Here is a 25,889-nt window from a genome sequence, read left to right as displayed (position 1 = left end):
ATAAAATTCTTTGATATATATGTATGTGGATCTCTTTGGCATTACTCGATTAGTTTTATTGATTTTCTATTTGCACAAGACCTTTGACATGCATTATTATGTGTTCTCTCTAGCATTATTTATTTGTAAAGTTGCATACAATTTTTATGACCCTAGTTCGTGTAATAAAGCAGCTCACATTGTAACTCATTTGTCACAAGGAATGGAGGGTCTTTTCTTTGGATACAAATTAACTCGTTCCTCCTTTATTAAAAAACCACTTCTTTCCTCACTCGTCATGGTCTGTGTTATCTGATTTACAGACCGAAAACTGTTCAATTGCATGGCTTCATTTGTGTATTTAACGGGCTTTAGCGAGGATGACAAACTTTGATGAAGTCCATATTATATTATATTATATACTTTACCTTATTCTTAGTTATAATTTATTTGTTATTTTTGATAATTTGTGATATATTTTGGAGGAATTTTGAAGTAAATCCAATTGGAGAGGGTTCTTGAATCTTTCAAGATGATCGTGTTAAAATTCCAGATTTGTATTACCAACCGTTTGACCGTGATGAAAAAATAAGAGCTCCCAAATTAACGTTTCTGGATATTTTGGCCATTTTGACGGTCAAGATGGCAATTTTAGAGGAAGGTTCATTCTGAGGATTGAAAGAGGACACATTAAGCTTTAAAAACAGACTTTCTTGGGACCAAATCGAAGCTGATTTGGTTAATTAGTCAAAAGTGTGATCCGAATTTTACTTTGAATAAGAAACCTTTATTTATTGTGCTAATTAGATTTCTAGATTATTACAAGATCTTATCTAGGTAGGATAAGGAATAAAGCACTATAAATATAGTGTAGCCGTGTATTATGGTTACTTAGGAGAACTCAGCATAGCTTTTGGATCATACACGCATTCATAACAAAGGGTTCACAGACAATTGGCAGTTCACAAACTTGAGGATCCTGCATGGGAACAGGAACCTGTGCACATACAACTTCAGAGATTTGACTTTCGGTAGTTTTGATAACGTCAATAAGTTAGACACAGAACTCTCATAAACATGAATCCATGGTAAACAAAAAACACAGACGTAGCAATAAGAAAATAAGACCAGCCACCCGTGACATCCCGTCCAGCGCCAAGATCTACAAATCCTTGCACTCCAAATAACCTGGTTGCCTGTATTTAGGCCCTACCTTCATTCCAAATTCATAGACTGTTGGATGGAAGGCATCACAATGTATATTAATGGCTAGTTCCTGTTCCTGCACTTCTCCATGGCCCTCGGAGCTGCACAGAAAACGAACAAATATAAATACAAAGACAAGAAGGAAAAGTTCCATCCTAATTATTTGTTCAATTTAATTATGTACTAATGAAAAAAAAACACCATAATCAGCAACCAATTAGTTCTACCGTTTCAATCCTAACAAGGAAAAATTCCAAATTTATGGATAAAACTAAACTCCGATTATATAGCTGGAAAAAAATCAGCAGAATGCATATGTCAATAGTAGGGGAAAGTGAAAGGCTGACTTAATTATGTGATACTGATTAATGATAATCCGTGGAACATATACTAAGCGCACCTAGGCCGATGGCATCTGAGCTCTTCATAATCCTCATCCTTTTGCAGGTATCAGTAAACATGCTGTCAAAAGTTCATATTTGCATTAGACTTTAAGAAAATAAAATTAAAAAAATAGCCCTGGTACAAATTCAAAATTAACAGCATTACACCTGAACATATTTTATTGAAGCAAAATGACAATTAACTATATGCAGGGCAACACATTAAAGCACACCATGCCCACATTTTGAAACACTCCAACCATACCTATCCATGACCATGAGAGGTCAGCGCTATAAAAGAAAAGAGATCACATTCCTAGAATAAGAAACAATCTATCTTATTAACGGTTAAGACGTTTCTTGAAAACTATAGTAGAGCAGAACTTTGTCAAAAGACTCTGGATTCCTTTTTGCGCCATAATGCATAAGCTGTTTTGGGTAGTTTCCTTCTCGGTTGTAAAGCTAATTTTCTCTCATCATTATGCAAATACAAGTTTCCCATATATTATTTATTATGATAGTTGGAATTTTTAAAGATTATGTCTATGAATATCATAAAATAACATCAATGAAATGTTGGCTTACAGCTAATAGATGTAACAAAGATGCCAATCTTGGTGAAGCTGCCTTATTGACTTCAATCAGTAACGAACAAAGGAAGTAAAATGCATCTACATCTATAGAAGTTGATGGTTAACTAGGTAAATGCAATTACATCAACATTCACATCTTTATAATTCTTTAGATATACTTTAATCGCATTGCTCAACAAGAGTGCCCATAAATACGACTAACATCAAGTTCTATGGGTTACACATTAAAATATCACGTTTTGCCTCCATTCCCATGGTTCATCAGTTTTCCACATGTTCTTCAAGTTCAAGCCATCCCAAGTTAATATCAAACTGATGGCCCTAATCTTCCAATGGAACAACTTTAATGCGCGCATTAAAGTTACTTGCATGTTGTATGCAGTATATAGAAGCTCATATAAATAATCCACGTAGATATCTAACAACCATCCATGAAAGTTCACCGGTTCATTGACTTGCAGGATTTCAAAATCAATTCAGATTTTATATTGGGAATGTAATTAGCACTCAAAATAGTCATCTTGCACTCCTTCCGCCATTATATTTTTCACTAGGGCGGAGTGCAGATAACAGCTCCCTTTAAACTATAGCCAAAGTAACGTAACACTCTTTACCAAATAAGTAACGTAACCCTATGCTACTTGATACAAAGTGTAACTCTATTGCCAGCCTATGGGCAAAAGTTAAGTTTTAAAAGGGCCGCTTTTGAGATTTAAGCTTTTTTGAATCACTAGCAAGTCAATTACGTACATAACCAAAGGAACTTAGTAGATAAACAAATGTGCAGATGAATGAGAACTTACTCCCAAGGAACATCGCCCACAAGCATCCAGTCACCATCTTTGTCCTCGTAAGTTAGAACATATTCTGAGCCATGAAGCAGATCTTTCAGCTTGCTTTCGCTAATCTCTCTGCCCGGAGTTCCATGAGATCCATATTGACCTGAAATCATACAACCATAGCAGTAACTAGATCCATGCAAAATGCAGAAACTTTCTAGTTAAACTCATAATTCAGCCAGAGTAAATCAGATGTATGAAAAAATAGACCAAGACATCTGTAAACATTGAATGTTTACAACTGCTCACCTATGGTAAAACAGCTGAACATCTTTTCAAGGGCAGAAGAAAGTTCCTGGTATGCAGAGTAATTTTTCAAATCTACTTTCCTCAAATAAGGTGCACCATCCAAGCTGACCTTGACGAACAGAGCACCAGGGTTCGATTTTCCATCTACTTCCTCAGTGTTTTTTGATGTAGTGGCCAATGAGTTCTTCCTAAATGATCTTATAGGTGGCCAACCCACAACCTGCGCCCTGACATATAAGAAAGCTGAGACTCCATTTTCATTGTGAAAGGCCAAAGTACAAATTTCTGCCAAATATATTTCAATGGTCTGGCAATTTTCTCGAATCACTTACTTGGAAGCAGGCGCACTGCTAGTACTATTTCCGGTATGATTTGGTCTGGTATCATTGACAGCATGAGGCCTCTCTTGTAATACCTTTGCTGGTGCCACCTCTTTTGTTTTGGGTGGATGAGTCCCAAGGTTCTCAAGTGTAGAACCAGATTTCAGTCCCAAGTTTGGAGAAGGTCTGGGTGACAGCAACAGGTTTACCTCTGAATTAGCATATTTCCCCTGCATCACAAATCGGGTGATTGTAAAGCCAGACATAATAAAGAAATAAATAAACATATCCAATTCTCTCCTCAAACAAACCAGTTGTTTTTACCTCTGAGAACTCATCCATAGCATCGGAGAAACCTCTCTTGTTTCCCGAAACAACTATTTTCTGCAATGAAGAATAGTGGCCATCCTTTAAAGGATGCAGCAGGAATAGGGGCTTCTCATCAAGTTGAGTGGTGATTACCCTCAAATCTGAGTCTCTCTTGGGAGACTGGGATCCAGGAAGCCCGAGTCTAAGTTCTGTGGCCTTCAAATTCAGACTACTTTTACTTTCATCAGAGGCAGTAGAGACCTTTGAACTGCCTACAGAAGAACAATCAGATAATCCCATGTAATTTCGCTCCTTCAATTCCAAGCTGTTTTGGCATACACTCTCCATAGAACCCGAAGAAGAAACAAATGTAACATCGCTCTGACCCTCCTCCTCACCAACACCAAGCAGTGGCGGTGACATCACAATTCACAATGAAAATCACTTTTAAAGGTTTATTTTAAACCTGCTAAAAGGAACGAAATTTTTTCAGCAAAAAACCTATAAAGCAGAAGTTAATGAGAAACAAAAGAACTCAGAAACCTGAAAAGAGGACCAAGAAGCACCAAAAGTTGCATTTAACAAAAGCTGTCCACCCTTAACGAGAAAACAAATCCAGCAGAAGTAGCCGAAAGATTTAACTTGAAACCTTCTTAATTTAATCAAGCATTCCTTAAAATAAAGAGATTCTTGTTTTCTGCCCAGAAACCATGTTATAAGCAAGCGCCATGAAATAAATTACAATGAAAATTTCAATATTCTCAGTGGATACACTAAAAAATTAAATGGTGTGAAGCTGAAGAATTTGTTAAATATTAACATCCCTGGTAAAGGGTTAGCATATCTAATTAAAGGACAGATGTACAAAACTGAAATTTTACCACTAAGCATAGAACTTGTTTCAGGTCAGACAACTGAAGAAAATTAAAGACTAATCTACTGATCAAGTTGCAATCATCATATCTACAGAAATTCAGATCCCGAATCACAGCAAACAGCTGAGGAATTATAAAATAAAATAAAACAAAACAAAATAAAACAATTTGATGGTGGGTTTTACAGATTTCAGGACAAATGGTTTTAGAACTTTGAAATAAAACTAGAAAAAAAGAAATTCAAATTGATGAGCCTTGATTCTCTGTGTGCTAAAAAGAAATAAAGGGTTTTGTGGGGAAATTCAATGCAAGTAAATAACAGAATTAATACCAGTTAAATTTAAATCAAAATTTCAAAACAAGAGACAGAAAGAAACCCAGCAATAAAATGGAAAAACCAGATATTCATGCTTTTGCTGAAAAGCAATATAAAATTATAAAATGTAAATTAAAATCCATGCCTTTCTGTGAGATTATGGGTAAAACCCCAGAAATTAGTAAACTAAACTAGTCAATGTACAAAGCAAGAGTGGATTTAAAGCCATGTTACCTTTTTTTTCAGTTCTTCCCTTCAAAGTCTGAGATACCCAAAACCAGAGCAAAAGAAAGAAAGAGAGAGCTGAAATCAAAACAACCAAAAAAGAAAAGAAAACTCACTGTCCGTGTCTCTAGAAGTGAAGATTACCATAAACTGAATTTCCAAAAATGAAACGATTCGGCGGAGCTGATTGGAGACTACGGCGAGTATACCTTAAACGACTGGGTGGATCAGTGGCTGAACAAAAGGCAAAACAAATTTTGGATTGAAGAAGAAGAGGTCTTTGATTTGGCTGACAGTAAGCTGAGAGTCACAGAGAGAGCTAAGGACCCTCCATACGGCACAAGCGAAAGCTTATTGGCTGTCCGATGTGTACCTCTCTCTGCGTGCTAAAATAACCAGTAATGTTATTCATACTATATTTTTGTATTATATTTTCATACTATTTTGGTGTCATTTGATGTGGATAATCACATTATTTGAATTAATCAGATTTTTAAATTTAGTTCATTATTCAATAAACTAATAATTAAGAAAAACTAGTTAATTAAATGATGATTGTGGTATACTTGAAGTTTTTCTCCTTCCTTTCCTTGGATTTTGCAAAATTTTCAAATGATGTGGTTGTCCACATCAGATGTCACTTAAGGAGATATAGAAATGTGGTATAAAAATATAGTATGAATAACATTACTCTAAAATAACATAATTTTAATAAAACAGGGATACTGTTGGAGGACCCAAATTTTAAATCAAAGTGTTATGAAAATATGGTTTCATTCAAGTTGACTAAAATAATGTCTCGCTCTCTAGACGCAAATCTCTACACCTGGAGACCTAAATCCTCCTCTTTACATAATTTAAATAAAGTGTTGATAAACACATCCCGTTGTCTTATCTTCCCATCCCACCAGTTTATAAAACTTTTACTACCATTTTTACCCTTTTGTAAAATTACATCAAAGGACTTGGAAAATTTTCCCCACCCATGCCCGCATCGCCGAGGAGGTATACGCTATCATAGCTCTCAAGCGCGTCCTTGCTAACATCTGATCCCATGGTGGCCTCGCCCGAATGTCCAACCCCTAGAGAGGGAAAGAGAGAGAGAGAGAGAGATCGCAAACCACCACGACCACCGTCAAACCCACACGCTATCAGTCACTAACAACCCCAACACCTCGTCGGGTCCCTTCGTCAATCTCAAATTGCTCCAAGAAAATTGAGTTCTCAGACCCACCATCTGCCTCCACAATATTGACGACGACAGTTGATGGTCTAGTTATTCCAGGTTAAGTCTCATGCGCAGCGGCCGCATCTCGAGATTATTCCATGGTTGTTTATTGTTCCGTTCAGATTTATCATAAAGTTGGTATTAGGGGTTTGATAAACCTATCATCATTCGATTTGTGTGTTGTAGATGTAGTTGGAATTTCGAGGAGAGAACCTCTCATGTCCAATGGCGACTGCACAGCCCAACGTCAACTAGCTTCAAATTGAGCCTGTTTGACTAATGATGCAGTTAAGGTGAAAAAAAATGGATTTAGATATTTGAGGTTATTTTAGGAATAATTGGGGTGGATTAATAGGATTTTAGTTTTTTAATTTTTTATGATGGCTGAGATTATAATGTGGGGTGTAGAAATAGGACAATGGGACGGATCTAGTAGCATTCTTTAAATAAAAGCTTTTAGTTAAAATGGTTTTTGTAATTGATTTAACTCTTTATTTTTTTTTTAGCCACTCAATACTACTGCCTAGTAGTATTCCTCTTTATAGAAACTCAGAGTTATTGAGAGAGATTTTCTTAGATATGAAGAAAGATGTATTTTCTCGTTAATTGTAAATGAATAATACAATTACATATACATAGCCTTTTGGCTATTGACTGTTAACTATCTAAGACTAATTACATTGTGTAACAAACTAATTACATTTGTAACAAACTTATAACAACTAATAACCAACTCTAGTCATGATGTGACATCTTCATCTTTACTCCCCCCAAGCTAAACTTGGAAGAATCAAAGGTTCCAAGAGAAAGCCTAGACTACATAAACAGAAACCTACTTTTAGACAAGGCTTTGGAATGAATATTTGCAATTTGATCCTGGCTACAAGCATACTGAACTGCAACTAAGTTTGCAAGCACTAACTCACGAATATAATGATAATCAATCTCTACATGCTTAGTTCGAGCATGAAATATAGGATTGGATGCAAGTGAGATGGTCAAGATATTATTACACTAGAGAGTGGGTTTGTGAGATAGAGGAAAACCAAAATCTTTGAGCACTTTGCATATCCAAGTAACCTCTACAGCAGTGTAAGCCAAGGATCTATACTCAGCCTTAGTGAATGAATGAGCCACAGTGGATTGCTTTTGGCACTCCAGCTAACTAAATTAGTGCCCGAAAAACATAGGAACCACTTGTAGACCTTCTGTCATAAGTACAACTAGCCTAATCTGCATCAGAGTAGGCTAACAAGTGCATTAGACCTTTCTTAAACCAGAGGCGATTAGCAATGGTACCTTTGAGAAATCTCAATATGTGTTTAGCTGCTTGCATATGGATAACAGTAAGGGCATACATGAATTGACAGACTTAATTCACTGCAAATGAAATGTCAGGTCTTGTCCAAGTTAAGTATTGGAGAGCACCTACAAGAGATCTATATTCAGTGGGATTGGCAAGTAATTCACCACTGTGATCTAACTTCGGAAAGCTAAAAGAAGTGCAGCATGGTTTAGATCCAACCATGTTTATTTTCTGTAACAGATCAAACAAGTACTTGCTTTGATCAAGAAACATAGCATCAGTGGTGTTTTGGACTTCTAAACCCAGAAAGTAATGTAATGGCCCCAGATCTTTGACAGGAAATATAGTACTTATCTTTTCTATAAACCGGTTGCAGACATTATAATCAGGGCCACTAACTAGAATATCATCAACATAGACTAGTACTATAACTCGAGTGACCATGGGATGAACATTTGGTGTAGATAAAGAAGAGTGCACATGTTGGTGTATAGGCACAGGTTGAGGATAATGCACAGATTGTGAAGATGCATTATGCTGTGGAGAAGTGGAGGATTATGGTGATGGAGGCATAAGTGTAGTGGATATAGATGATGTGGGCATAGAAAAGTGGAGATCAATAGGTGATGACAGAGAGGAAGAATGATCAACAAAGGATGAAATAGGCTTGACATCTTTAAATGGAAAAGTTCTCTCATTAAATGTGACATGCCTTAAGATATAAAACCTATTGGTGTTCAAATCCAAACATATATAACCTTTGTGTTGTAAACTATAGCCTATGAAAATACACCTCTTACTCTTTCCATCAAGCTTACATGAGATATATGGTTTTAACCATGGATAACAACTGCAACCAAAAACTTTAAGTTTGGAATAATCTGGATACTTATGGAACAACAACTCCCATGGTGATTAGTATTTCCAGATATAGGTAGCCTATTGATGAGATAAATGGCTGTGGTAAAAGCTTCAACCCAATAATGATGGGGAACACTAGAGTCAACTAACAAAGTCCGAGCTGTCTCAACAAGTTGCATGTGCTTCCTCTCCACACAACCATTATGTTCTGGTGTGTGTGGACAACTAAGTTGATGCACAATACCATGAGTATGTAAGATTTAAATTGTAAACTTGTAAATTAACCCTTTGAGTCTGAACGTAAGATCTTGATTATTACCAACAATATTCTCAACATAAGCTTTGAACAGTACAAAAGTAGAGTACACCTTCGATTTAGTCTTTAAAGGAAAACACCAGTTCTATTTGCTAAAATCATCATCTATGAGAAAATAATACCAAAAACCACTCACTGAAGTGACAGGGGCTAGTCCCCACAAATCATAATGTAATCGCTCAAAAGAATGAGAGGTTGATATAGTTGATGAACCAAATAGCAGTTTATGATTTTTAGCTATAACATACTTGGAGCAAAAGAAATTAACAGATGTTGTACCTTGAATAACAAGCTTATTACTAGAGATTGCTCTTCGAAATATAGTAAAGGAATGATGTCTCAACCGGCTGTGCCAGAGTGTAACTAAACCTTAGGCACTAACAAGAGCATAAGAAGATCCAAGAGATTGACTAGTAGAGGGACAACTTTGCAAAGGGTAAAAGCCATCTTTAACTTGACCCTGCAAAAGCGTCATCCTTGTAGCATGATCTTTCACAACATATCCATCAGAGTCAAGAGTTAAGGCACGGTAACTATCTTTAAGAATTTAGGATGCAGATAATAGATTATGTTTCATTTGAGGAACATGAAGCACAGTGCTCAACTTAAATCAACATTAGAATAATGCAAAAAAGAATGACCAATATGGTGTATAGAGAGACCTTTACCATCACTGATGTAAACTTTGTCATCTCCAATGTACGATGTTGGTGAAGAAATGTTGTTAATGTCATTAGTGATGTGAGATGTAGCCCCAGAATCCAGAAGCCAAGATGTGGAAGGCTTGGAGGTATAATGTGCACACATTGCTGCAAGTTTTGCAGGAGGAATCTTCCTAGAAATGTCAGGGTTAATGTGATTGAAGCATTCAATGGCTTTATGGCTTGTAAATCAACAGATTTGGCAAGGAATATGAGTGCCAGAAAATGAAGAGTTGCAAAACCCTTGCTAATGACTGCAATTGGAGTATTGACCACGATAATTTCCTATGTGTCCACGATTAGTGTTAAACCGGCCAGTATTGTGATATTGATTGCCCCGATTGTTATCCTTTCCATGATTAGAGTTGAATAAGAAAGACTGTTGAGGTTGTATAGCATAAATTTGAGGCGGTCGAGTTGGAAGAAGAGGCAGTTCAGACTGAATAGAAAATGCCTGAAAAAGCTCAATGCTGGAGGAAGAAAGCTTCTTACGACGAGACATTGAAAGCTCATTGATAAGTAGAAGGCCATGTAACTCATCCAGAGATGTTGAAGAGAGACGTAACATGACAGAATCAATAAATGATTCGAAATCATAAGGTAATCCAACGAGAGTAGCTGCCATTAAATCTCGATCAGAGATAGGTGCACCAGCAGCAGACAGAGAATCAGAGAATTTTTTTAGTTGTTGAAGATAATCTGCCACAGATTAAGTACCTTTCTAAATTGCTTGAAGACGAGACCGAAGCTGATGGATGTGAGCATTGGAGATTCCACCAAAACGCTGCTCAAGCCTGATCCAAAGATCTCGAAAGGAAGACACACCAACAATGAAAGGAATTACATCTTCCAAGAGTGTAGAATTAAGCTAAATCAGAAGATTCTGATCCTTTTCATACTAGAGCTCAAAAGATGGATTAATGGATCGATCTGGAAGAAATGGCAGTGGACACGGCTCAGTACCGTCAACAATTTCGAGTAGTTTGTATCACCGGAGAATTGGTGCAAACAGAGCACGCCATGGAAGATAGTTAGATTTCTTGAGCTTAATTGGAACCATGCTTCCAATGTTCTGAATTATGAGAGAGGCATACGAATTCGACAAATTAGGGTTTGTTGAGGGATTTGGGGCCGAATTCTGAAGAGATTCATGAGGAGAAGAAGAATCAGACGAAGAAGCCATGGCAGTCAGAGGCAAGAATTACAAGAGCAGATCGTCGAGAATTAGAGAGACAAAGCGGAAGTGAAGATCGAAATGGTTGTGAGGCAAAAGGCGAAGGATACCATATAGAAACTCAGAGTTCTTGAGAGAGGTTTTCATAGAGATGAAGAAAGATGTATTTTCTCATTAATTGTAAATGAATAATACAATTACATACATATATATATATATATATATATATATATATATATATATATAGCCTTTTGGCTATTGGCTATTAATTATCTAAGACTAATTACATTGTGTAACAAACTAATTACATTTGTAACAAACTTATAACAACTAATAACCAACTATAGTCATGATGTGGCATCTTCATCTTTACTCTACATTTGAAAATGAGAGGTCTTAGGTTCGAATCTCATGGATGGTGAATTTGATACCAAATTAGGCTACCCATTATGTGGCTTTGCCGAACTCCCCTTCCCCTTAATGTAAAAATATCGATGTACTAAAAAAAATATATTCCTTATTGTTATCTCTAATAATAAAATTCGATAATCTTGTTCTTGACTTTAAAAGCGGAATATCGCCACTTAGTACTATGGTCTGGTGGTATCCCTCTTGACTTGTAAGGAAGAGGTCTTAGGTTTGAATCTCGTGGAAGGCGAATTCGATACGAAATTAGGTTACCAAATGTATGGCGTAGCTAAACTACATAAATTCCATAGCCTCTATAGGGCAATCATTTCTTTTTGGATTTGCTCATAGCAACTCACATCACATGCATGTAGTCTAATATCTTAGTGAATAAGCTATTGAATTTCTACCCATACATTTCGAGTCCAAAACCCCCTTCAAATTAATGTAATAGTTTTCAAACTCATATCCTCCCTGAATATAATGATAAAATAATAATAATAACCACAACGACGACAACAACATTTATTAAGAAAGTAATAAACCACAGAAAGCCCGAAGCCAAGCAGAACGCGCCTCAGGAGGAAGAGTATGTCATCATGACCAACTATTAGAAGAAGACTAACCAATACTAGCAAGAGGATCCGTCACAAAAACTTGCTTCACGATAAATAATAAGAATAAGATATCTTGGAATTTGCAAGCTAGTTTTTGGACATTGTTCATACAAAAGATTACTACTCCAATGGTGGAACAAATACAATAGAAAAAGGTCAGGTTGCCTTTATCTATAGATGAAGAAAAGAGTAAGGCTAGCAATCTTTGCATTAATCTTTGTATTTGGACATTTTCACTTCTTCACATGATACGCGTTATTTTTACACAAAAAACAAAAGAATTATTTGTTTCTTTCTGCAATTTATATTCTTCAACTAATTTTTTTTTTTAATTTCTTTCTGCAATTAATTTTCTTCAACTAATCATTATTTTTATTTCCTTTTGCAATTAATTTATTTCTTTATGTAGATCTGCATTTTTTTATTTATTTCTTTCTGTAATTAATTTTCTTCAACTGGAACCCAAATAAGAGTTTGATCGAGAAGTAAACATCCACGTGTCAGCAAGTCGCAGTAGACTCGTTTTTTGAGCCAGTCCTGCTAGCATTCCCCTTATATTTCATATTTTTCATCATTAATTCCTAGTCTAAAACAAAAGTCTTGTTTTTTGTGAAGCAAAATAACACATGCCATTTGAGGAAGTGTAAAGATTTAAATGCAAAAGTTAGTGTAAATGTTTCTAGTACTTCCCGAAAAGAAAAAGTTAAGTTAAAGGGTCATGTTAGATAGATTAAATTTATAGATAAAATTTACAAACTAAATAATATGTCAGTGTCACCAAAAGGAAATGAGTATTTTATCAACGCTTAAGCAATAATTTAAGGGAATACTTTCATGTCATTTAGTGTATAAAATTTAATCTCCCTAACATTACCCTAAGTAACGATTACCAAATCATTTTTTATTCATTTATTAATTTTGTTTTAAGGATAGAAAAATGATTAAGTTCAAGACATTCCTCGCTAAATAAGTTCAATACATTCCTCACTGCATAAAATTCCCACATGTTATAAATACAAATCGATTTTATGAAATAAAAAGTTTGGTAAGACTTCAAAGACATAAAGCTCAATAAACAACACGAGCTGATTTTTAAAATTTTTATTTTGGTTGAAGTGGTACGAGTTGAATTTTTTTATAAGAGTATAAACTCGAACTAAGTTAGTTTTTGCAGATGTAGGTTTAGTGGAGTTTAAATTCATTCTTTTGTTGTTTTGTTCTGTTGTTTAGATAAATTTAATGTAATAATCTTATCATTTGTTGGAAAAAAGGAATTGAGTTAGTTCTTAATGTAAATATATATGTACTTATCAACAATTGAGAATTTCGAACTAATTAAGTGGTTGTTTGATATCCTAATTAAGGGCTTGAAATAATAATCTTATTAAGGGTTTTTATGTGAGAGCCCCATAATACGATTCAATAATGTGATTTTTATGTTGAAACGAAAAGATTGATTGATATCTTTCTTCGATCTAATTTTTAGTTTCTAAAATATAATAAATGTGGCTAAATTACTTAAGGTACGTTTGTTATATTTTGTAGAATAATTCTTGTTTTACACATACAAAAAACGAAACGAGTGTAAAATGCGCTTGTCACATGGTTTGTAAAGAATGAACTCAAAAAATGAAACATGCATAAATCAACGTTTAAGCTAAGTTTCGTAGAACATCACATTAATGTTTCATATGTTTTTTTTTTTTTTTTTAATTGAGAATCAGGGGAATGACTGTGTAATCAGACCGCCCCCCAATATCCAAATACTAAAGAATATGATCAGATATTTTAATGGGTTCTTTAGAAAAAGACCTTTGAAATTCTTATTTTCCAAACAAAAACCCACATAATATTAAACTTCCAAATAAAATCCAAATTTCAAATAGAGTACCATGTAGACAAATATGTAACCAATTATTATCACATATTTACAACTTATGCCACAAAACTCTAGTTATGTCAATAAATATTATTACTCACCCTAATTATGATTAGCAATTAACCCCATATGAAAATTTTACCTTTCTTGTATGATAAATATTAGGAATATATATATATATATATATATATATATATATATATAGCCATGTTCATAAACAATTATGGGCACATTTTTCGTTTGGACAAAAAAAAATCCTTTGTACAATCAGTTATTTTGCATCAAATAATAATATTGTTGTGACATCCCACATCGTCCAGGGGAGTGATCCTTAAATGTATATTCCCATCCCTACCTAGCACGAGGCCTTTTGGGAGCTCACTGGCTTCGGGTTCCGTAGGAACTCCGAAGTTAAGCGAGAAGAGGGCTAGAGCAATCCCATGATGGGTGACCCACTGGGAAGTTGCTCGTGAGTTCCCAAAAACAAAACCGTGAGGGAATGGTAAGCCCAAAGCGGATAATATCGTGCTACGGTGGTGGAGCGGGCCCAGGCCGGGATGTGACAAATTGGTATCAGAGCCTAACCCTGGTCGCGTGTGTGCCGACGAGGACGTCGGGCTCCTAAGGGGGGTGGATTGTGACATCCTACATCGTCCAGGGGAGTGATCTTTAAATGTATATTCCCATCCCTACCTAGCATGAGGCCTTTTGGAAGCTCACTGGCTTCGGGTTCCGAAGGAACTTCGAAGTTAAGCGAGAAGAGGGCTTAAGAAATCCCATGATGGGTGACCCACTGGGAAGTTGCTCGTGAGTTCCCAAAAACAAAACCGTGAGGGAATGGTAAGCCCAAAGCGGACAATATCGTGCTACGGTGGTGGAGCGGGCCCGGGAAGTGATCCGGCCTGGGCTGGGATGTGACAATTGTTTTATAAAGCAACAAAAAACCAATTAATATTCTTTTATGTTGTAGGTAAATTATTTTACCTAGATTATTACATACATTAGGCATTTTTTGTTTGTTATCGTATATGCTTGTTAAAAATAATTTATCTATATTTATATGTAAAATATAAGTAAATTAATTTTGAATCAAATAGTATTAATTTTGTAGGTAAATTAAAATAGTAGTTCCATTATTTTGGGAAAGTTAAACAGTGCCTAAATTATTTCGTAAAAATTAAACCAAGACAAATTATCTCCATTAAAATAAAACAGTACATATTCGACATAAAAATAAATAAATAAATAAATAAATAAAATAAAATAATAGATACATTATTTTCTTATAAGATTAAACAATAGGTAAATTATATTGTAGGTACATTATGTTTGTAATGTCAAATCCCGGCCCGGGGCGGATCACTTCCCGGGCCCACTCCACCACCGTAGCACGATATTGTCCGCTTTGAGCTTACTATTCCCTCACGGTTTTGTTTTTGGGAACTCACGAGCAACTTCCCAGTGGGTCACTCATCATGGGATTGCTCTAGCCCCCATCTCTCTTAACTTCGGAGTTCCTACGGAACCCGAAGCCAGTGAGCTCCCAAAAAGCCTCGTGCTAGGTAAGAATGGGAATATACATATAAGGATCACTCCCCTGGGTGATGTGGGATGTTACAATCCACCCCCCTTAGGGGCCCGACATCCTCGTCGGCACACTCGCGGCCAGGGTTAGGCTCTGATACCAATTGTCATATCCCGGCCCGGGGCGGATCACTTCCCGGCCCCGCTCCACCACCGTAGCACGATATTGTCCGCTTTGGGCTTACCATTCCCTCACGGTTTTGTTTTTGGGAACTCATGAGCAACTTCACAGGGGGTCACCCATCATGGGATTGCTCTAGCCCCCTTCTCGCTTAACTTCGGAGTTCCTACGGAACCCGAAGCCAGTGAGCTCCCAAAAGGCCTCGTGCTAGGTAGGGATGGGAATATACATATAAGGATCACTCCCCTGGGCGATGTGGGATGTTACATGTAATATAAAAAAAGAAATTGAAATTCATAAACAAAAAGTAGTAGATATATTAATTTTTAATCAAATTTCCCTTATTTGTTGGTGAATTATTTTCATGCATTATTATATATATTGGGCACATTTTACTACTAATATATATGTGTGCAATAATTTACCTATATTATCATATAAAATATAGATAAATTTATTTTGAATCAAATAACATTTTTTATTCTATAAGTAATTTTTTTTTTTTGAGTTGACACGATAGCGACTTTATTAATGTCAAGAAGGCGACATGCAATAATCCAAGAGGGTACCCTGGAGTAAATTATTTTGCATGTATCATTACATATGTAGGGCAAATTTATTACTAATACACATGTCCAAATAATTTACCTATATTTTTTAAATATAGGTAAATTATTTTATAGTGCTCTTTCAAATTTTCATTTGGTAAGAAAATGACAAGGTTAAATTAAAATTGTCTAATTTTATGCAAATTTAAAAAACAATTACAAACTCTTAAGGAAAGTATTAACATTATTAGTTCTTTTTTGCCTTAACATACAATTTGTTTTGATATATTAATGCAATGATTTTAAACATTAATACATTTCTTTTCATTACTCTCTCCCTTCAAATCTACATAGAATTAAATGTCTACATCAAAACTGTAATTAGGGGTATTTTAGGCATCTGAAAAATGCAAAATGTGTAAAGGCAAACAAAATTAATGAATTTACTTATGTGGAGCCTAGTCATTGGGTTTTATTCAGATAAAAAGACAATGTCAGGTTTTATGTAAAGAAACTTGAGTTTCAAGGGCTAAAGTCATATTTTTAGTAAATTATTAAAGGATTAGAATCGGCTGTAGAGCCAAGTATCCATGTTATTTCAAACAGCTCCTCCCCTCTTTTCTACTTCACAAGGTGAGTGTAGAACCAATACCAATTTGCGAGTCTCAGTATTTAACTTTGTGAGATAGGATAAAGTCTTTATTTGCCACAATGAAAACAAATATCTAAGTATGATATTTTTGTAATTGTGCATTTCTATTTCAAGTTATTTGATACATTATATTCTTCTTTCGACCTATCGAATCCATACAGGAACCTAGGTGGTCTCAAGACCTTCCAAAGTCTAGGAGAAACGCATGTGAGGATATTTCGAGCGCCTCTAATTGTCTGGGCAGGTTGTGGCGGTAGTTGAGAGTTATTGAATGTATGCGATTTGTTCAATGGTTCCTTCACGGAGCAGTTTTAGCCCAGCAATTTTGGTACATCCATGAAGGACGCATGCAGTGGCGTCATTGCAAGGAAGAAACCTCCGAAACTCTTTCTACTTTCTCCTATACGTCGTCGTTTCTTGCTTTTACTAACGTTAAATGAAACGAGCGTTTTGGATGTTGAGGTTCTTTAAACCACATGGAATTATTTACTCTATTTTTATTTTATTTTTATAAATGTTTTGTAGAGACGGATTAGGTGAGATTAGCTCTTCGCTAACAGTCGTGTACGAGACACCAACCCTCTCCTGAAGGAGAAAAGACCATTGCACCCAGAAACCCCGGTTCGTCCCCCCTCTACTAGGTTTTATTAATAATACGAAGAAAAACAAAAAGGGAAAGTAAAACAAGAGGCGGGGACTAGGCCAATACCTGCTAAAAACAATTAACAAAAATTATATGTTCTAGTTTAAGACTTCTTCAGCTTCAATCACCTGAAATTGATTTCCCATAATTATGCTGCTTATATTTCGTTGCCAAAATCCACCTCCACAACAACAATTGCTCCTCATGACCTCGAATGGAAGAAGGGAAGCCCGACACAGTCTCTTCTATAAGACACATCAGCAAAATTAGGTACCAAGTCACACCACGTAAAACTACAATTCATTGCACCAAAATTAGCAAAAGCATCTACCAAACAATTCCCTTCCTTGAAAATATGGGAAAAACGCAAGCGCAAGCAAGCAATATGCCATAAACAATGTGCCTAAGAAACTTTAAGAAACCATGGAACATCCATAGAGTGAGCTGATAGAAGGCTGATGACATGCATAGAATTAGTCTCTAACAAAATGTTATGCCATTCTTTATCCCAAGCAATTTGAATTGCCTCGATCACAGCTACAATCTCTGCAACAACTGCACTTGGATAAGAAGATGAGGAGGCAAACGCTCCTAAAAAATACCACTGGAGTCACGAAAAACACCACCAATACCCACCTGACCATTCCCTTTACAAGACTGGTATGTGTTAATCTTAATCCACCCAATGGGAGACGGACGCCCAAAGACAGGCACAAAACTAAGAGCATCCAAAGGATTAGTCCACTAAGTTGACATTTTTATTTATTTAAATGACCTAAACCTACTAGAGAAAAATAGAAAAAACTCTTTTTCTTTTGTTCAGAAAGGAAGAACTCTCTTTACTCTCTGTAGAATATAGAAAGCTTTCAACCTTTGTAAATAAAGACTTATACAGGCATAGGCTGTTGTACATTATAAACTTGTACACTTCAAATCCCAACTCTAGCCCCAAACCAAACCACGTGTTGTCATGCCATCACCACTCAGGCAGTTGCCTTCAGCTGCTCACTTCGCGTCGCTCATTCAATTTTTGTCTAAATTTTTTTTGGGAACCCCCTAAAATAATTCTAAATCCGCCACTGGACCAATTAATTCTATTTCACATGTATTATTCTTAATATTCCATACTTTTTAACTCTGATCACTTGGACACACATTATGATTGTGTACACTTGTATAATATGCACACTTTCTAGTTATAAACAAGCAAATGATTAGGGCTTAATTTCCATTACGAAATACAAACCAAAAACAAAGACATTCATATCAATAGCCAGAAATTTCATAATTCAAGTTCAACCACCCCACTTGTTGATTTCCCTATTCTCCTATACTAAACAAGAGATTCCCCTTCCTGATTGCGCCATGTTACATCCAAACTCCTACTTAAACCATAAACACTCTTCACATGACATGAGTGCACTGCTACGTGACGTTTCATATTACTATTTAAGAACATAGCACATGTACACCATTATGTGGCGTTTTATGCTAATAAAACAAAGACATGTGAACAAAAAATTTACACATACTTTTATGTTATTGATATGAAACGTTACCGTAACGGTATACGTATGTCGTGTAATTTCTTCTCACAAACTCACATGCATGACTTTAGTTCCATTGAATCCCACAGCCCACGGGCTGCATTCACATGCCCTATTTTGTACCCAACCGGGGCCCCACCTTACATTATTAAAGGGCAAATGTGGGAAACCCGCATCATAATGTCCTATGTTGTACACACAACTTGATGTTTTGAGAAAATTATGATGCCAAATCATTTTTAGACATGCCTATATGGCAAAGAATATTGGGGAAAAAAACTTGGGGTGCAAGTGGAATCAAGGTTCTAAAAGACGCTAGGCGCTAGTCGGTCGGTGAGCTGGGGCCTAGCGTCTAGGCGTCTAGACGGATTTAACTAAATCCATTATATATATAATTTCATCATAAATTACAAAATAGAATAACACATATATTATGAAGTATTGGAACATAATGAAAACATGGGGAACAAGCATATAATGTGTGCTCATTTAAGTATTCGACAAGTCTCTTACAATTTATTGAAAAAAAATAAAATACAAAATGAAAGTTATCTATTTTCTGCCTAAGTGAGTCGATGCCTAGGCGGGTCTGGACGGGTGCCTAGGCGGGTCTGGACGGGTGCCTAGGCGGTCTGGGCGCCTCAGTAGGTCTATGGGCCCTTTCTTAATTTTCAAACACCTAAGCATTAATTGGGGCGGTGACCAACTGCCTAACGCCTAGGCAGGGCCTAGGCGGCGTTAGGCAGGGATTTTTAGAACAGTGAGTGGAATTACAGAAATGCATGTATTAGTATTAGTATAAATAGTGAGGAGAGAGATTAAGAGGGGGACAGAGAAAAACAGGGGCCAAACGAAATGATGTTGGGGGACAAAGAAAGCGGCTTTTTTTTTTTTTTTTTTTTTAGTATTGCCGGCCTCAGAACCCGACACATAACTTGCTTGCTTCACTCGCCACCCTCTTCGTAGGCTCGCGCACGATACGGCGGGTGAAAGTCATAATCCAATCGATTCCAGGTTCAAATTACCAACTAAACCGCACACTTTGATTTGTCTAAATTTTAAACCACAAGGCTTAAAACTGATATGATCAATTCATCAATATTGCGGTTTGGTTTGATTCGTTTTGCGGTTTCTCATGCATTTACTACTAAACAAAAAATCCATAGCCATGTTGAAGTATGTGTTCGAAAAAACTGTAAACTTATCAATTTATAAAAAATAAAAAAAATCATCATTAAAATATCTGAGGAGCCAAAAATATTCAAGAAAATATGGAGGCAACACGTGTATTCTTGGGTAAAAAGACAAGATTACCCTCGAGGCACATCGAAACCCCTACACTCGAGCAACGGACAATCATCACTCAATCAAAGTCAAAAGTGATCAAAATATGTATTTATTCAAAACCTATTTTATCCATCCTTATCAAAACCTTTCCACAAGATAACATCCAAATATTCATTTAACCACCACGGCAGCCACCCTTGACAAGGCCCACGGCGCCACAACCAGGGCCCAAGTCGTGCCATTCAAGCCCACACGAGCCCAAGCCTAAGGTGATACGACCCGAGCTACTCAAGCTTGACTCGAACCCAACGTGTTGCCAAGTCGAGCCCTAGCCTCGCACCCATGTGCGCTATACACCAAGTAGCTTACTCCCGTGGCCCAGCTCCATGGCCCAGCTTGCTACCGTGGCCGAGTTTGCTCCCGCGGCCCAATCTGCTTCCATGGTCTAGCCTGCTCCCTTGGCCTTCCAAGCAGCCCAAATTGGTCCAAGATTAGTTCAACAGTCCTGGCTTTAAATTTCTAGGCCTACGATTGAACCATGGGCATTTTCACCACATTTCTCCTCGGATTTGACATTTCCCAACTTAAATCTTGCGCCCGGAGTCTACCACACTTCCACTGCTCAAGGAGACGTATTTCTTCCAAGATCTTCCAACCCAAATGGAGAATAACACTTGTCTCGACAAGTCATAGAATTGATGAGCGCCCTCGCACAGCAGACAACCTTGGTCAATTAGCTCTTCCAGCGCACTAAGATGCAACGTGCCCTAGACGAGGTGTCCCGAAGTAGGACAAGGGCAGATGAAAAGCCTCTCCAGCAATGTCACAGCAAGCAGCTACTCGACTAGCCATGAACTGAGTGTTCGAGTAGTGCACACTTCCGATTGGGCCCCCGAGATAGCGTATACTCCCGTTTTAGCGCCCAGAGGAGCATGCACTCTCGACTAGGCCCATGGACAATTATACATTCACCGTTGGGGTCACACTCCAGTAGTCAACATGAGCAACCTTCTAGGCAAAGTGTTTATTTACAGCTAGGCCCGCAAAAAGCATTCTCCACCTCACATTGGAGTAGGTAGCACGAATGACGAAGAGAAACAGTCACTCAGTCCGGCTCAAGCTCAACCAGCAACCTGCGAACAATTCCTTCGCCTGCTAGGAACGAACCACATGTATCGCAGTTGCGGCATAGACGAGTGGAGCATGTAGAAGAACAGCCTAGACCAGTAGGTCATGACCGGGGGCAACCGAAAGCTCCGTTACCCTAACAAAGGAAAATTTAGGAAAAAGTAAAAAGGCTCATGACTGAGCGATTGCACGATTTCCAATGCAACAAGGTCACTAATGAGGCACTACGATGAGACATGACCAATATAAGCAGGTCACCCTTCACGGACGAGATCAAGCAAGTAGAGCCTCCATGCAAGTTTAGCATGCCACATTTCACATCTTTCAAAGAGGATGGAGACCCGGGGAAACACCTAAAGCAGCACTGAAGCACAATGATCCTCTATCGAAACAACGACGATTTCATGTGCAAGATATTTACCAGCACTCTACAAGGCGAGGTGCAAGATTGGTTCTACACCCTGTCGCCACAATCCATTTGGAGTTTCGACGAATTTTCTTTGGTTTTCACCAAAGAATATTCATCTTATAGCTCGATCACGAAAAAGTCCTACCACTTGTTCAACGTCAAGAAGAACCCAAAGGAGTCACTTCGCGACTATGTGAAAAGTTTCAAAGCAAAGAAGGCAAAGATAGTCGGATGCAACGACTCGATAGCTAGAGCAGCCTTACAAAACGGACTCCCAACAGACCACCCGCTGTTCAGAGAAATAATCATGAAAGAAAGATATAACTCTGGCAGAGTCTTTAACTCTAGCAGAGAAGAAGCATGTGTTTTGGGACGAGGTTCGTCGATGCACATTCAAGGCAAATCCGAGCGATCTTGAATATGAAGTCCCCCACTACTTTGAAGGAAATGCAAGGTCTGACTGGACAAGCAGCCACATCTGAAACATCAATAAGCTCTACCCTTATACGAGAAAAGCTGGGGGCCAAACTACCTGTATTCCACAGTTCAAAAGCTAACCTCAAAACAGAAACGAACTACCAGAAATTCAAAAGCTAACTTTGGCGATAGTTGTTGCAACCTGGATGCTCAAGTTATACTTTCAGACTCATGCAGTCATCCTCATGACGTATTATTTCGCCCAATCCAAATGCGTGACGATAAATATGCAGACATTGGTGGTACAAAGTTTTTTTACGAACACACCAACTCAGCTCAAAAGGCATGCCAAGGGCAGACGAACTCTAGAATGACACTCATAAGCAAGTTTTGTCCTCGTCGCCCCAGAAGATTCTATATAGGAGCAACATGTACCGACCAGTTGAACACCACTTCCTGCTGCGCATCACACGGCCCCAGTCGACCCTTGCTCCATAATTCAACTCTAAAGCAGCTCGATACCGGCAGTTGAGCATCTCCTGCTAAGTGTAACATGACCCCAGCTCCACGGCTCCTTACCGCACCTTCACGCCTTGCTTAGGCGACACAACAGAGCAACTCAATGATGCTTTAGAGGTAGTCGAGCATGCCCTAGCCACGCCTGCTTTGCCTGATAGAGACTTCTGGCATTTGCACTTTAACGGCGTATCCAACTACAAAGGTTTAGGAGCAGGCATGGTCTTTGTCACCCAAGATGGTTCAATGCTCGAGCAGACGATTACTCTAGGCTTCAAGGAATCCAACAATGAAACAGAGTACGAAGCCTTACTAGCAGGCCTCCGAGTGGCATAAGACTTAACGCTGAAAAAGCTTGCAATTCATTCCGATTCTCAGTTAATCACCAACTTAAATGCTCTATCCCGGTGGAATATCTAGACAAGCCAAGCATAGAGGCGGAGCTGGCAGCCGAAATGTCACAGGTTAGTATAATTCCAAACTGGCAAAGTTATATTATAGACTACCTGGTCAATGGCGCATTCCCCACGGAAAGGTTGGAGTCTAGAAAGCTCCAAATAAAGGTAGCATACTATTATATGTGGAATGGCATTCTCGTCCAAAGAACCTACACTGGACCACATCTCCACTACTTAGCGCCTCATGATGACCTAAAGGTTTTAAGCTCAATCCACGAAAGCGTTTGTGGAAATCGCTTTAAAGGCCGATCTTTAGCGCAGATGGCTCTTAATGCAGGCTACTACTGGCCTACTATGCATCAAGACGCTAAGGAGTTAGTACAAAAATGCAACCAATGCCAATGTTACAAACTGGTACCAGCATTGCCTACCAGCGAGCTACACCCACAGACGAGTCTTAGGCCATTCATGTAGTGGGCAATCGACTTAGTAGGGCCAATGTCGCCGGTTACTAAGGGCAGATGCATGATTATCATGGTAACCCATTACCTCACTAAATGGGTAGAAGCAGAGCCCATTATAACTGCAACTCAGGCAGACATAGAGCGCTTCATATAGGGGAACATTATTTGCCGATTTGGCATCCCCAATCCATCGTCACCAACAACGGCCCGTGGGCAAAGATTTGGTGAAGTTCTTCCAAAATTATGGCATCAAGCAGCACATGTCCACACTAAAACATCCTCCAGGTAATGGGCAGACTAGAGCATCCAGCAAGACGATTCTCAACTACCTCAAGAAATCCCTCTCCGACAAGAAGGGAAAGTGGACAGATGAACTCCCCGGATGTTTATGGGCATATCGCATGACCAAATGACGAGCCACCAGTGAGACTCATTTCTCTTTGGCATTTGGTTCCGAAAAAATCATTCATCCCAAATGTCATTGTGCTAAGTATAAACACTCTATTGCCAAGCATTGAGCAGAATAGTAAGGAGATGGCCATAAGCTTATATCTGGTAGAAGAGAAACGCGAGCAAAACCATCATCCACATCGTAGCCTACTAGCCGCATCTTCTCTCCAGCTACAACAAAAGGACCAAGATCCAGCAATTCCAACCTGATGATTTAGTCCTAAGAAAAACCTTCATCACTGCCACAAAGAAGACTAAAAAAAAATGGATCTTATCTAGGAAGGTCCGTACAAGATCAGCAAAGTAGGCGGCAAGGGTAGTTACACCTTCGCCACCATATCAAAGCTCGAAGACTTAAGCAACTCGACAAGCACCACCTCCCAAGCCGAGGATTATCCAATTGTTATGCAGTTCCTACCTTACAGCTAAGTTCTCGTTCATTTCACTCGTTTTTCAATGAAGAATTTAGAAGTAATCTACAACTTGGCTCGGCTGCATGCCTACAACAATTGATCACTCCTGCATTTCAAAAGAAGATTGCGCCGTTTTTATGAACTTATTGCAGGAATTGCATACCCCAAGGGACCAACCATGTTCTCCAGTACAAGAGAGTAAACCAATTCCCCAATACCCACATGGGTCTGCTCTCTAAGGTGGAAGGATAAACTTACACTCCCAATATCCAGACGTGGATGAGCCGGGTTGCCCTAGTATAACTAGGTGCATGATAGCTTGCGCCAGGATTCCTAGAAATAGCCACAATGGTCTTTTTCAATGCTTAGCTAACTGAAGGATTTTCAGTCTCTTGGCCTAATCCGTGGGGAACCGAGCCTCAGAGATGAAAAAGACACATTACGCAGTACGTCTTATAAACAACTACTCTGGAACCCTAAAGTTGCTACTGAGTGCACTAATGTAGCCTATGGTTTCCGAAAGACTACCTACGACTTGCCTTTCGAATAGTAAAGCCGTGCTAGATTTATACAACCGCACATTCTTGTGAAATGTTAAATAAGATAGCACATATACGAAGCTTTATCCACTGCCGACATGCTACGTAGTCGATAAGCTTCACCTTTGCCAAGCGTGGAACGACCTACACCAAGTCCTAAAGTGTTGTGATACTTGCAACGCAACTTACGGAATTGGAGGAAGTCAAGGTTACAGCCCAGTGGTAACACGGACTTGTCTGCTTCTGTAAGTAAGATGTCCAGCTGCCGACCCTATGGTTAACAACTTTGCAGTTATACACCAACACCTACGGCTGCATAGGCTATGCGGCCTGTCTACTTATAGAAAAGTAGCACGCCTGCCATTGGTCTATAAAGTCTAAATGTTAGGGCATGAACAAAAGAAGCGAAGATGGAGAAAAGCGAATGAAGCAAGTTTATTAAATTTTCTAGCAAAATTGATAACAACTAGAAAAGACTGAAGGAGTTCAAGCAAAATGAAAGCAACAAGGAAAACAAAGAAAATCCTAAAGACTACATAGAATACTACTCCTCAGTAGCTTAGACGCTCCATAACTACTCGGTCGCCACACCTTCAGTAGCCGCGGCACCCTCAGAAGTAAAGGCAAAAATAATCAAGAAAAATAAGGAGGCAACACGTGGATTTTTGGGTTAAAAAGACAAGATTACCGTCAAGGCACATCGAAATCCCTACGCACAAGCAGCGGACAATCATCACTCAATCAAGGTCAAAAGTGATCAAAATAGGTATTTATTCAAAACCTATTTCATCCATCCTCATCAAATCCTCCCCACAAGGTAACCTCCAAATATTCATCCAAAAACCTGAGTTGAATCCTCTTGCAAAATTTTCTAAATTCTCCAAACACTTTTCCCTCAAAATAACTTTGGCATAAGAGGTTCTTAGGCCAAAGCCTTGCCCCCCCCCCCCCCCCCCACCAAATTCACCATGGGCGCATAAGGCTCTTGG

The 25,889-nt window shown here is 38.1% G+C and overlaps 1 protein-coding gene across 18 annotated transcripts; it reads right to left on the bottom strand.

Moving 5' to 3' along the window:
- Window positions 1-890: 890 nt before the first annotated feature.
- On the bottom strand, window positions 891-5,732 carry LOC137709054 (auxin-responsive protein IAA8). Of its 18 annotated transcripts, none has more exons than XM_088686947.1 (9): window positions 5,504-5,691; window positions 5,304-5,372; window positions 4,422-4,575; window positions 3,894-4,344; window positions 3,582-3,799; window positions 3,250-3,476; window positions 2,965-3,103; window positions 1,586-1,647; window positions 891-1,286 (listed from the first exon to the last, which is right to left on the bottom strand). In XM_088686947.1, exons 4-9 carry the CDS (start codon window positions 4,299-4,301, stop codon window positions 1,249-1,251), a joined length of 1,092 nt encoding a protein of 363 aa, XP_088543073.1. In that variant the 5' UTR covers window positions 4,302-4,344; window positions 4,422-4,575; window positions 5,304-5,372; window positions 5,504-5,691; the 3' UTR covers window positions 891-1,248. The 18 variants fall into 18 exon arrangements, with proteins under 18 accessions (XP_088543073.1, XP_088543076.1, XP_088543074.1 ...); XM_088686950.1 differs by having other exon boundaries at window positions 3,894-4,347; window positions 5,504-5,679; XM_088686948.1 differs by having other exon boundaries at window positions 5,304-5,331; window positions 5,439-5,677.
- Window positions 5,733-25,889: the final 20,157 nt, after the last annotated feature.

This window comes from Pyrus communis, chromosome 15 (assembly GCF_041283825.1).
Source record: "Pyrus communis isolate YQ-2024b chromosome 15, ASM4128382v1, whole genome shotgun sequence".
NCBI lineage: Eukaryota > Viridiplantae > Streptophyta > Magnoliopsida > Rosales > Rosaceae > Pyrus > Pyrus communis.
The sequence above is the reverse complement of the archived record's forward strand: the minus strand, read 5'-3'. Positions and strand labels throughout refer to the sequence as shown.